We start from the raw sequence: 12,322 nt of genomic DNA, 5'->3' as shown, positions 1-12,322 counted from the left end.
TGGCAGAGAGAATGCAGATGAACTAATGCTGAGAGCTGAGAGTGTTCCAGCACGCACAAAAAAAAAAAAAAAAAAAAAAAAAAAAAAAAAAAAAAAAAAAAAAGGTGGGCATTCAGGCTGTGCTGGCAGCCTAGGGAAGGTGGGGAGTAAAACCACGACATAGAGGCAGGCAAAGTATGTTACCATGGAACTTTCAAAGCCAGGTACCAGACAGCCTCAGGAAGATTCGAAGTGGGAATAATATGGTCAGATTTGTGTTTGAAAGCAAGGAGATTTCAAAGACAGAAGCTACGTGAGTTTAACAGTTGCTGTCTTAGTTATTGCCACATAGATGCTGCATAACAAGCAGTCACAAAAGACTTTTATATTCCCCGGTCTTTAGGTCCATACCTAGACATTTCCAATTGTGTAGCTTGACTGCAGATAACTGTGCCCATATGTCTTAGTCTGGGGTGTGCCCCAAGTTAGCAGCAGCTACGGAGTGTGCAGCTCTTAGGCACTCTGCTCATTTCACACCTAGGCATGTCACATCGGTGCAAGATTGGTGGCAAGCCAAGGGGACTATGGCAAAGACTTGTAGGTACAATGACTGTCTCCAAGCAAGCGCAGTGTGACCAGGCATCAAGCTGACCACATCTGGGATGAGAAGAGGGACGTGTGAGCCAATTTAGTGATGAAAGGATAAAGGGTTATGCAGTGCTGATATGACTCTGGCTAGCAATTAGTTTCAGAGGCCAGCCTATAGTCTTCAAAGAGAACACCACTACTTGTCTGTCCTACCAGAACTGTTCATGTCTTGTTGTTTTCATATTCTGGTGCCCAGCTTGCGGTACACACAAGGGCTTATGGAAAGAACAGTTGACACTGACACTGTTGCTCAGTCGATCACCTTGTTAGCCCACGTGCAGATATGGCCGTGCTCTTTGTGCAGTGGTTGTGAGATAACTTGAGAATTAGTAGTTCACGGCCATGGGCTGTAGAGAACAGGTATCTACAGCGACAGAGCAGGGTGGTAGGTACCCCAGGGACATCTGAGTGAGTTGTTGTTAGTAAGAACTTCCCTGGAGAAGATGTCTAGCCCTCTGGAACACTGAGGAAAATTCTTCGATTATGGCATTTTTATCAGAGCATCAGAGCAGTAGCTAAATACAGACTCCTTATCTCATCCTGTGTCCCTGCTTTGACCTTAGGACTCTACCCATCACACCTGGCATTTCAGGTGACAATAGAAAGTGACTGCATGATGGAGCCATGGCTTTCTGTACTGCACTCACTACAACTTCATTTACAATCTCCCACTAAACATAATTTACTTTGCAATTACAAGATAAATATTTTTTAGATCAACGAGGTCTTACACTTTATGAGAGGCCAGCACCTAATGGTACCCTTTAATTTAAACTGCTTTCATCTCATTATACCTTACTTAAAATGCAGGTGATTGCCTGTTAATTGAACATACACTAATAAAATGCGTTCTCTGCCATTATCAAATCTCTCCTATGCTCCACACTGGAGTCTGGAATTCAGGTCACAGGAACTTGTTAGCCGTTCATAGAGTCCCCAAAGCACAGTTGGATGAATAGGGCAATCAGCTTGGTGAGTAGTGACTATTCTGCTAAGGGATAGCCTGTAACTGAACCAAGGGACTGATAGATCATGCTTCTGTCCAGCAGAAGAACCTGCTAATTGTTTCCTTCTCGAGGTTGCCAAATCTGGACACAGCATAGAAAGTTATACAGTCTTGAGGAAAAGATAGTTTAGAAGTGAAAACTCTATGCCAGTTTTGGATTACAAAGGGATACCCTCTGAATATATTAGCATTGCCAGGCTTATCTGGGACTCTTCGTGAAACTCATGAATTTTATACTACACATGTTCAGTGGTAGACAATGTCCAGAGGCGAAACACAATGGCCATGACTTCAGCATCCTGTGGTTACAGCTAGTCTTTCAAACACATGTTAAACAACTTAACCATTTCTACTGTAATTCCATAAACAGAAACAACAAAATGATATCTTGGAGGACTCTGGGTCTCCCTGCATTCTCATTTGTAAGTGTGTGCAGAGGTGCAGGACAGCTGGGCAAGCTTCTTCATGAAGGAGCCTTACTCCCTGTGACCCCAGAATCATAGCAACAGATCATCTTGTCAGAAATGTCCCTGACCCAAGTCTTGTGTACTTTTCCTGGAAATGTTTGTAGTTAGAACGCTATGGCATATGGTCTCCTAGCTGCATATTACCATTGCCTGGGACCGGCTCCAACCAGAAACAAGACACACAGTTCATTTACATGACACCAGGAGAGTACAGAGCAGTCCTGAGTGGTAGGCAAAGTTCTCGCTCTCATACCACAGATGAGAAACCTGAAGCTCAAAGCTGCTGAGTCCTTTCCACATGGTTATTCAGGTACAAGAAAGGAAGAGCTGGGCTTTTTAGTCACCAGTGTGTCTGGCACTGAGTCACATGTAGTACATTGGGGGATGAGCAGGGAAAAGGAAACTTTCAGTATCAGGAACATTAAAAGAAAGCTCTGTCACTTAGGAATTTGTTTCTACTGTGGTCAAATCCCCTTTGTGACCAAGTCAAAATTGAGTAGTTCTCTATACTAGAAAAACTACCTGGGGTACCAATACACAACTCTCAGTATTTCTGTAATAACAATTTCAGGAGAAAAGACGATCAGGGAAGGGAAATTATCTAAAAAGTCTAACAGGGGCGTAACCAAAGGAGGTTGTAAAATGCTGCTCCACACTGCCGTCGCCTGCCTGGCTCAGCCTTGTGTCAGCTGCTATCAACACTTGCTGTTTCCATGAAGCAGATACCTTACAGTCTCTTTCAACAAATGCTTTGTGTCAAAGTTTTGGTCTTCCTGCTGTCCTAAGATAGTGTAATTGTGACTGGTGAGGACAATGTAATAAAAAGTGGCAAAGGCCATGAACAAAGCCCAACGCTACCCCAGATGAGCAGGTGACAAACACGAACACAGGCGTCCAGTTGCCACTATTCATTTGGGAAATGTTAAAGGAAAACAATACATCTCTTCACTACAGTGCCTTTGGTTCTAGAGGATGTCTGTCTGTCCGCAAACATACAAACCTACTGTGGCAGACCAGAAGGCTTTTGATTAAATACTTGTTAATAGCCTGAACAGATAAAATAATACATAATCTCACTGCGTGACACGGGGTTTCTTTAAACAACATCTCCTCTGCTTAAATATGCATGTTTCAATTAAAATGTACACCTACTTTATGAGCCACACCAGGTCCAGTTCAGATCAGTAACAACAGCACTAGATGGAATTCTAATGAAGATAAACAACTCTGAGTCCTCTCAGCTCCCCCTGGGCCCTGACACACAAAGCTTCCTTTCATTACTTGCTGCAAGATATTTTACAGTCACCTGCCTCATGCAAATGAGGAGGCTCATGATTATTCATGAGTAGAGTTACAGACTACCTTTCATTCCATAGGCTGGCTCAGTGAACCTAAAGAGTGAGCTTAGCAGGCCTAGGAGGAGGACTTCTGAATATGCAACTGTCCTCTGCAAAGCACACACAGAAAGTCAGTAAGCCAAAAGCAAAAGTAAGCCTTTCCCTTTGAGCCCAGGCATTTGCTGGCTTTAACATTTTAAACACCATCCCATTTTATGCCACACCAAAACACATTCTTCCCTGGGGATTTCTAAGAATGTTTCCTTCTGGTCCATTCTCCAATTCTTTCTAATTGGGGATTTTCTCACGTAGACACAGATGATGCCTACAGCTTGGCCATCCAGAAGCTGCTTTGCTGAACCTGGGTTGTCCCACAACAGCCTCTGATATTTTAAGCATCCACGACTTTTCATCTCTGGGTCTATGATTCCAAACCCTAGCAAAGTGTGCCTAGATTATTTTGCTGCTGGATAAAAGTCCAAAACAGCTCTATTACTTCACGGAAAGGCTACTTTTAAAATTGTCGTTTCCATTTTCTTACATCGAAACATGCAAAGTTGTGTCATCTCTGTTTATGATGTTGATTTTGATAATGCCACTAATACCATAAAAAGACATAGTTGATTGTCCTTAGAATGGTCTAACCACCACTAAATGAGTCTGACCAAGTCGTCAGTTTTTGGAGAGGTGATAATTCTCATCAATGGTTCAGAACACACGATTCATGAGACCTGCCTGTTTTCTATTAGGTGCTATCATAGTGTGTCAGTGTGGGAAACCAAGTCAGTTAGTAAAGCTGCTTGTAAACAAGTTGCTGAAATCAGCATAGGGGAAATGTTGCCACTGTTAGGTTAGTCATTCGGTTCAGAACTTAGTGTAAGGTTCACTAACATCTTGACTAGCATTTTAACGTGACATACTTAAAATGCCCTTCAAAAAGCTGATTACCCATGTTTGTAGATGAGATTTATCTCAATGATTTCCTTTTTAAAAAGCCATGTAACATCTGCCTATAAATTTACTTCCTCGGCCCATTTTTGTAGTTATGACTTCAATTACTATAACATTACCAATAAGAGAGGAAGAGATGGCATTTGCATGTTTATGTTTTGTTAATATTCAGGCATGAAAATTTTGAGTATGAGGAATGGTCACAGTACTCTGTCAATGCAGGCAGTTTATATTGGTTGAAAATATATATGGCTGATATCAAGAGGTGGAAATTCCATTGTTACAAATCAGCTTTAGTGAATGACTAACTTCATAAAAACAATTCATAGGTAGCTTTTTTTCAGCCCATGGTGTGACGGGTCTGTGGTTCAACTGTCCATGGGATAAGAGTCCCCATGTGCTCCAAATGTACCCAAGGTTGAAGAATACTGCTACATAGATCCATATTCCACATGCAGACCCTTGTTGAAATAATTACATTATCTAAGCATATACAAGCATAAAATAAAGTTCCTGTAAATGAAACACTGCAAAGGACGCCCTCAAGTGATGGTTGGGCTGCTTGTGTGAAGAAGCAACTGGCAGCAGTGTAGTTTGTCCCTGACACCCCTACAAATAAATAATGCATGTTCTAAAATATTGGTAATAAAAGGCAAAAACACAGAATACAAACTCAGTGGCCTGAATCATAGATTATTCTGTAGACTGCTATATTGAGAAAGTGAAAGTTCTTTCCAAAACATAAATATTTTAATCACCCTCCGATTCTGCTTCTCTTACATAAATAAGAAAAGCCTTCTATCTGTTGCTCCTCTGGACGGGAAGAGCAGTAGACAGCTGCTTTTCCAAATGCCTTCTTCCAGCAGTGGCACTGACTAGTGACACTCAGATCCCAGATACCTTCTCTCGAACCCCAGATACCTGACTTTCGAATCCCAGATACCTTCACAAGTCAGGTGGCAAGCAGAAGCTATTCCTGCCTCTGCTAGAACACGGTACATGTGGTACGATGGTGAAATTAAAATTTTGAATTAGTGCCCTTGAGGTAGGCAATTCAATCCCCCTGTCATGTTGTATACAAACCAACCAGAGCCTGACATAGTATCCAAAGTTATTTCAAGAGCAATGTTGGTTCATGTTGGGTTCTTTTAAAATATTCCTGAATCCCAATTTAGACAGTCTCGGGAACATGAAATCATTTATATCTACCAGTAACTCCAAGCCCACATTTGTTCCTAAATTCAATCTCTTCTGCTACCAAGTTAATAACAAGAAGAAAAGTGAACTGATTTCAATTTTAGCATTTCTCTCTGCCTTCATTTCTTATTGAGTAAAGCAGCACAGTGGTTGATAGGCAGGAGGTAAGAATCAAGAAATAAAACCCGGAAAGGCAGCATGGAACTGTGGTAGTAGCTCTCACACTGCACACTCCTTGCCGTTCCCTCCCCTCCCCCGACGTAAAAGGGAAACTGCAGCAGAACAGGGACACACACAGATGTGTAGGGAGCGTGTGTAGCTCCCAGCAGAATTCTGGGATTATTCAACAAGAAGAGAGCTTACCTGTTAATACTGTATTGAAAGTTGTTATTAACACTCAAAGATAAAATACACACAAATAAAATGTAGACAATAATGGTTAGAAAAATATCCCCCCAAGGAAGCCCATGTTTTAAAATCCCTAAGACATATATGCTACATGTGGCAAAGTGTGATTTAGACTACCAGTAGAATTAAGATTTTTTTCTGGGGAGGGGCAACTTTAACACAGGGATGTTATTATCCTGGACTATCCAAATTCCAAACAATCTTGGGACACTTTTAAAAGGACATCAGAGGGATAGGATGGTATCAGAGAGGACCAGGGAATACAGCAGCCTCTAGAAGCTGAAGACTGGGAGGCAAAAAATTCTCCCCTAGAAGTTTCGGACTGAACCATAGCTCTGTTGAAGCCTTCAGCGTGGTGCAATGAGACACTATTAGCGTTTGAGTTATAAAACAGTAACATAAGGCTTTGCATTAAGCTACTAATTCTGCAGTCATTTGTGGTAGTAAGGATAGGAAATGAATATATAAGTCATTTACTATTTATCTATATGTATCAGTCTATTTATATTCAATAAATGCATGTATATGTTTATGAATTCATCTTTTCTTTCATAATCAGGGAAAAGCAGAGTGTTACGGGAGATTAAAATTCCTTGTCTTTCCCATGCTTGATCCCTCTCGGACTCTAATTCTTGAGCCAGTGTGTAATATATATCACGTCATCGATGGTGAGGGGGCCATTCCACAAGGAGTCAGTGTCCTAACATAGAACACAGAGCCCTGGATGGCTCTATCCACTACAGCACAGGAAGAGTCACACTGATCCAGGGCAGAGTGGCCACAACCATTTTGAAAGGCTATTGATTTAAGTCTCCTCTTGTGGCTTGAGTGGGGAAGGCCTCCTTTCTCCGGGGTGATTTGCACCTGAATAGCAAAGTCTCTTCATAATCAAGGGAAGTACACAGAGGAGGCTATGGCTCTGATTGCAAGTGAATTAATGACTTCTTTTCTCCCCAGTCTTCTTGAATCATGCCTACTCAGACAATGATGCTAAAGCAACTGCACCTTGGTGATCAGGGCTAAAGGGGGTGGGGTGGGGGCACATGGGATGGCTGGATTTCAGGAACCAGTCCCAGGGGCAAAGGAAAGATGGTAGGCACCACAGAGAGAAATGGCCTGTGGGTGAGGTAACTATGCCTAGGGAAACGGTAGGTCTCAGTGCCTGGCTCAGGCTTCAGCCAATTTCCTGCCTTCCTTTCTATTCAACCATTAGGTTCAAGACGCCATAAACCAGAACTTGGAAACAAAAGAGGTGATGAACATTCAGACAGAAGGTAACAGGGAGGCAAGTGCTGTTAGGGGTTTAGATGTTGTCTATGTACCAAGGCCACAGAAGCAGCACACCAAATTCTTAGATAGTTGTCATCCTTAGGACCAGGAGAGGAGGGTTGGGCAATGGGCCAGAACCTTGTTTAGACTCATGTTACAACTGTTATAGGCTAAACTATACTTGTCCAGATGCGAAAATTAGACATAATTAGCCATTACTGTTATACATGTCTGTTGCAAGGAGGAATGTGTTCTTTGTCTCTAAAAGCAGGAACTGTTTCTAACTCCTCTAAGTTGACCAAGAACTTCTCACACCTATGGAGTCAGGAAAGACATATTCCTGAAAGTAGTGACAACAGAAGAACAGACAAACATGCTGGTGAGGTGGCTGAGCTGGTAAAAGCACCTGCCATTAAGCCTAGCAACCCGAGTTCAAGTCCTGGGATCAACACGGTTAAAGGAAAGAACTGACTACGTATTCCTGCTGTCCTCTGAGATGGTACATATAACCCTGGCGTGCGTGTGTGCGTGTGTGTGTGTGTGTGTGTGTGTGCGTGCACGTGTGTATGTGTGTGTATGTGTGTGTGTGTGTGTGTGTGTGTGTGTGTGTGCGTGTCCATGTTTTGGACATAGAAGTAGACATAAGACCTTATGGTGTCCATACTACACAAGTGTACCAATGGACCATACAGTTGTCTTTTGGGTTGTATCAGCTGGCTTTCTGCTTGTCTTCTACACAGGTGGAGAGATGACACCTTACTTTATAGCCTCATACCAGTAACAAAGCATTCCATACCAAAACCACAAAGGAAAACCTCACCATGACAGTTTCTCCAGAAAGGATCTCTGTTGGTGGTCTTGGCTGAGACAAAGGAACCAAAGCTACCCCAAACAGATACCTAGTGGTTGCTTCCATTTTGGGTATAATTTAAAAATTACACCCCCTTTGTTTTCTTCTCTTCACTTGACCACTACTTCTACATACAGCTGAGAAGACAAAGAATATCACACCCGAGGCATGAGCCCCAGACCTGTGGGATGGCAGGCGACCACACCCTTTTACCTTGTTGAAGTCTTCGGACGTTGCCCTCATTTCCTTCCATGTTTTGTTCAGGAGCTGGATACAAATGCAGAAGAACTCCTCAAAAGATCTGCCATGGGTGAAGAACATCGGGTGAAAGTCGTTGCAGGTCTCACTCGCTAAAGGGGAAGAGATGGGGACAGAGGCAGAGATATTAATACAGTGAAATATGTGATCAAGCTCACATTTGGTGTCCATAGAGACAAAGGGACATGTTTAAGATTATGTGACCATGGGGAAAAAGTAATTTTAAAAAGTCACCAAAGGACAGCTCCTACCCTTAAAAGCTTAAGGTCAGAGTGTCAGGTCTATTCTTAGGTACATATTTTGACTATAAAATGTCAGTTGCTAATCCACAGGAGGAAGTGACCCCCGAGGGCTTTGTTCCAGGAGTACCGAGGTAGATGACCTTTGAGAAACTATTCCCGCTGTTTTCTAAGGTGCAATGCCTCCATTATTATCCTAATAGAATAATTGGCAGAAGACTGGCTTTCCTGGATATACAATTAATTCCAGCTTTGAAAACAGCATCTCTGATTATTTCTCCGGGGGGCATTTTCCCCTCTTACAGGGGTAGTGAGCAGAGACTGTGATCATTCACCATCTGATACCACCTGACCATTTAACTTTATAGGCCAGGCACAGATGGCTGGAGGTCAGAGCAACCCAAATGCTGCAATATCCAGCTCTCTCAGGCAACCAGGAAATTAGCTTAGACTGTTTCCAATCTGAGCTATGGTGAGCATCCTTGGGAAAGGTCCAGGCAAGCCACCTCCATCCCTTCCCCCAGACCTGCTTCCCCACCCCTTGCCCTAAGTCCCTCCTCACTCTAGCAATGTTCAAAGCTTGGTCTTTTATAGTCCTTTAAGAACAAAAATTAATTCCAGCTTTGAAAACAGCATCTCACCAAAAGTAATAAACACTCCTGACCATTACACAATCTCTCCAGGCCCCTAACACAGTCCTTTCATAAATATTACAATTTTTCTGATCACTGAAGAACCTCTTATTACCCATGTCATAGAGGAAGATGTGATAGAGTTTAGGAACTTAGCTTGGTGACTACCCCCCACCCCCACAAAACACACAAAATATCCAAAGTTTAAGCATGCGCGCGCGAACACACACACACACACACACACACACACACACACACACACACACACAGTATGAGGGAATGTTGTAATACTGAAGGTTCATGCTTCTATTTTATTGGAGTAGCTTCAAAGATTGGTTAGTGTTCAATATCTGAGGTGACAAAATTTTCGACTTTGGAAATTCAGGATGGGAGAGATTGGGACAGTGAGGAAGGAGCTTACACCACAGAATTCCTGCTTTTTGCCCTGCATCTAAAGAGCCACTCCACTTCTGATGCAACACCACTGTCGTTGTGAACCCTAGCACTCTTTCAATAAGCAAGTTCTGCTCCAGCACAGTTGTGCTATGCCAAACCTATCCATCCACAGGCCTTATGAATATAGAGCTTCTAGACATCTGCCCATGTAAAGAAACTGGGTGTTTCTTTATATACAGCTCACTCCTTCTGAAAGGACAACTTGATATAAATATATGCAAATGCCAGTGTCTCCAGACAGTGTAAGGACAGAGTAGTCATGCAGAAAGGACCTAGAAACAAAGATCTGGAGTGGTGTCTAGCCCATGCCAAGTAGGGGCACACTACTTTCACTTTCTTAGCTTGTATTTTATTAAATGCATTGATGAAAATCATTCTCCTTTCTTTCTAGACTTTAGAGAGGATCACCTGGCACAGTTCACAGAAAACCTGCCCTGGGAAAGATAAAAGTTAATAGGAGCAAAGAGAGAGGTGCTGGTCCTGACAAGTCTCAGATCCTAGCACACTGTTCCAAGGACTTCCCTCGATTTCCTAGTCAAGCTTGTTCACAGCTCAGCAATGAAAAAGCAAGAACACAGAAGTAAAGTCACTCCACCCCAGAGAGACGTCAGCAAGTGTGGAGTTTTGACCTGAGACACAAAGCTATCTAGGGAGCTTGTAACACCAAAACAGGCAGAATGGACAGCTTGCTGCCCTGGGCAATGAGCTGCCAGCCTCACTTCTGTGAGCATGGGAGCCTACGGAATTTACAAGTCTACAGAAGCAACTTAAAATGCTATTATGATCCAAGAACTCGTTATTAATCACATTATCACAGAATCATTTTTGGACCTGGTGTGATTATATGTGTACTTTATGCCCTAGTTAAAATTTTATAGCACTACTGGAGCAGAGACAGCTCCAAAACCCACGAGCCTTGTTTTTGGTTGGGTGGAAAGAGGGAAGTAGCTCATAATCGGCAGTATTTTCTGGATGCACATTACAGGCCAGGCTCCACAGGAACTATCTTTGTAACGAGGCAGGAAGGTGGGCATTATGAGTATCTTCATTTTATATACGAGGAAAGCAGAAGTTGTAGAAATGAAGCCTTCCATCATGAGCTCTTTGAAGTGGCCCTAAGTAAGCATTTGAAACCTACAATTTAGCTGACCCAGCCATAGGCTTCCAGCCTTCACTGACATTAAGAGCACAGGGAATTTCCTGACAACTGCTGCTTAGAAAACCATTTTCTCCCTGCACTTCCCTGGAACTCCTGTACATCTCCTTCAACAAGAACCCAGGTCATGGCCACGGGGCTCCGCAGCAAGTGCAGTTATTTTCTGCTGGTTGAGAACACATGCCCCTGTGATCATAGTACTAAAACTAGAGATTCTACCACTGTGGGTCATGCACTGGATGGAAGTTTTGTATGTTATAATCAGCAACATGCAAGCACATGAAAGGTGTATTAGTTTTCTTTTTTCTTTTTCATTTTTTCCTTTTTGAAAGATAAGAAATAGGAGATTCAGAACGATGAGGTGAGATGACTTTTTCAAGGTGCATGGCGCCTTTATTACTTTTCTATTGCCATGAAAAACAAAATACCATAGTCAAAACTCAAAATTTTAGGTTCACGTAAACAGAATGCCAATCTTGCTCTTGATAACAATGAAAGAAGCTGCAAAATACAATTTTTCAGGCTCTCTTTTAACTAAGAGAAGCCACATGAACAAATCATGACCAATAACAGAAAACTAGACATTTCTTAGTAGAGTTTCCAGGAAAGAGAGAGGGACTCGACTAGCTTATCCTCCTTTCTTTTTTTCCTTCTAGTTTGATTCTTTTGCGTCTGGGATGTAAGGTGATGACTGTTTCTACAACCCTCTTATCAGCCCAAGAAATGAAAGAGCTTTGGTGCCACTGTGGAGGCCCCATAACAACCCAAGCTTTTCCTCTGGAATACTGTGCTTAAATCACTGTTTGTACATTTTTTAAAAAACTATGCTTAGACACATAATTATTCATATGTAAAGTTTAGGAAGCACTTGATTAGTAATTTAAGAAAATATGTGCAGGATGCAGTGAGTACAAGTGTTCTGGGTGAACATATTTGCATGCAAACATCAAATTTGATGTTTCCTCACATGCTGTATATCTTTAGGTGATTAAGAGCCTGTTACACCAACTGTAATATGTAATCATATGATGGTCAAGAGCATTGAATCATATCTGTAAAGCACATGATGAAGGGTTTGGTGCATATTTTTTACTATTTCATTGTCACCCCATAGCTGCATACAAGAGTCCAATAATGCTAGAGATGAGAAAGTGAGAAGATGCTGAGGAATAGCCCTTGGCTTCCAGAAGACATGGAAGGAATGAGGGAAATTATCTTATTGATTGTGTAAAAGCCTGTGGGATATCAAGATTTCCAAGGTGAAATTTCACAAATAAAGGCTGTTCACTGGGCCGTAAAATCTTAGTTCAGATTTTCCCACCCTGAAGATATTCATACAATCTGCACACAGAAACCTAAGGAGCCACAGAGTGAAGTGTCCTGCAGAAGGTCCAGAAACAAAATCCAGAGTTCCTTCGATGTCTGCAGCCAGTGTGTTTAGACTCTCCATGACAAGACTGCCTGGGCAT

General features: G+C 42.2%; 1 protein-coding gene across 1 annotated transcript in view; it reads right to left on the bottom strand.

Annotated features, from left to right (window-relative positions):
- Window positions 1–12,322, bottom strand: part of ELMO1 (engulfment and cell motility 1) — a 318,208-nt gene that overhangs the window by 132,520 nt on the left and 173,366 nt on the right. The window contains exon 10 of the mRNA XM_080918030.1: window positions 8,326–8,462. Within this exon, the coding sequence (XP_080774156.1) occupies window positions 8,326–8,462 (137 nt within the window). The remainder of the gene's footprint in view (window positions 1–8,325; window positions 8,463–12,322) is intronic.

This window comes from Micromys minutus (genome assembly GCF_963924665.1).
Source record: "Micromys minutus genome assembly, chromosome: 6".
Taxonomy (NCBI): domain Eukaryota; kingdom Metazoa; phylum Chordata; class Mammalia; order Rodentia; family Muridae; genus Micromys; species Micromys minutus.
The sequence above is the reverse complement of the archived record's forward strand: the minus strand, read 5'-3'. Positions and strand labels throughout refer to the sequence as shown.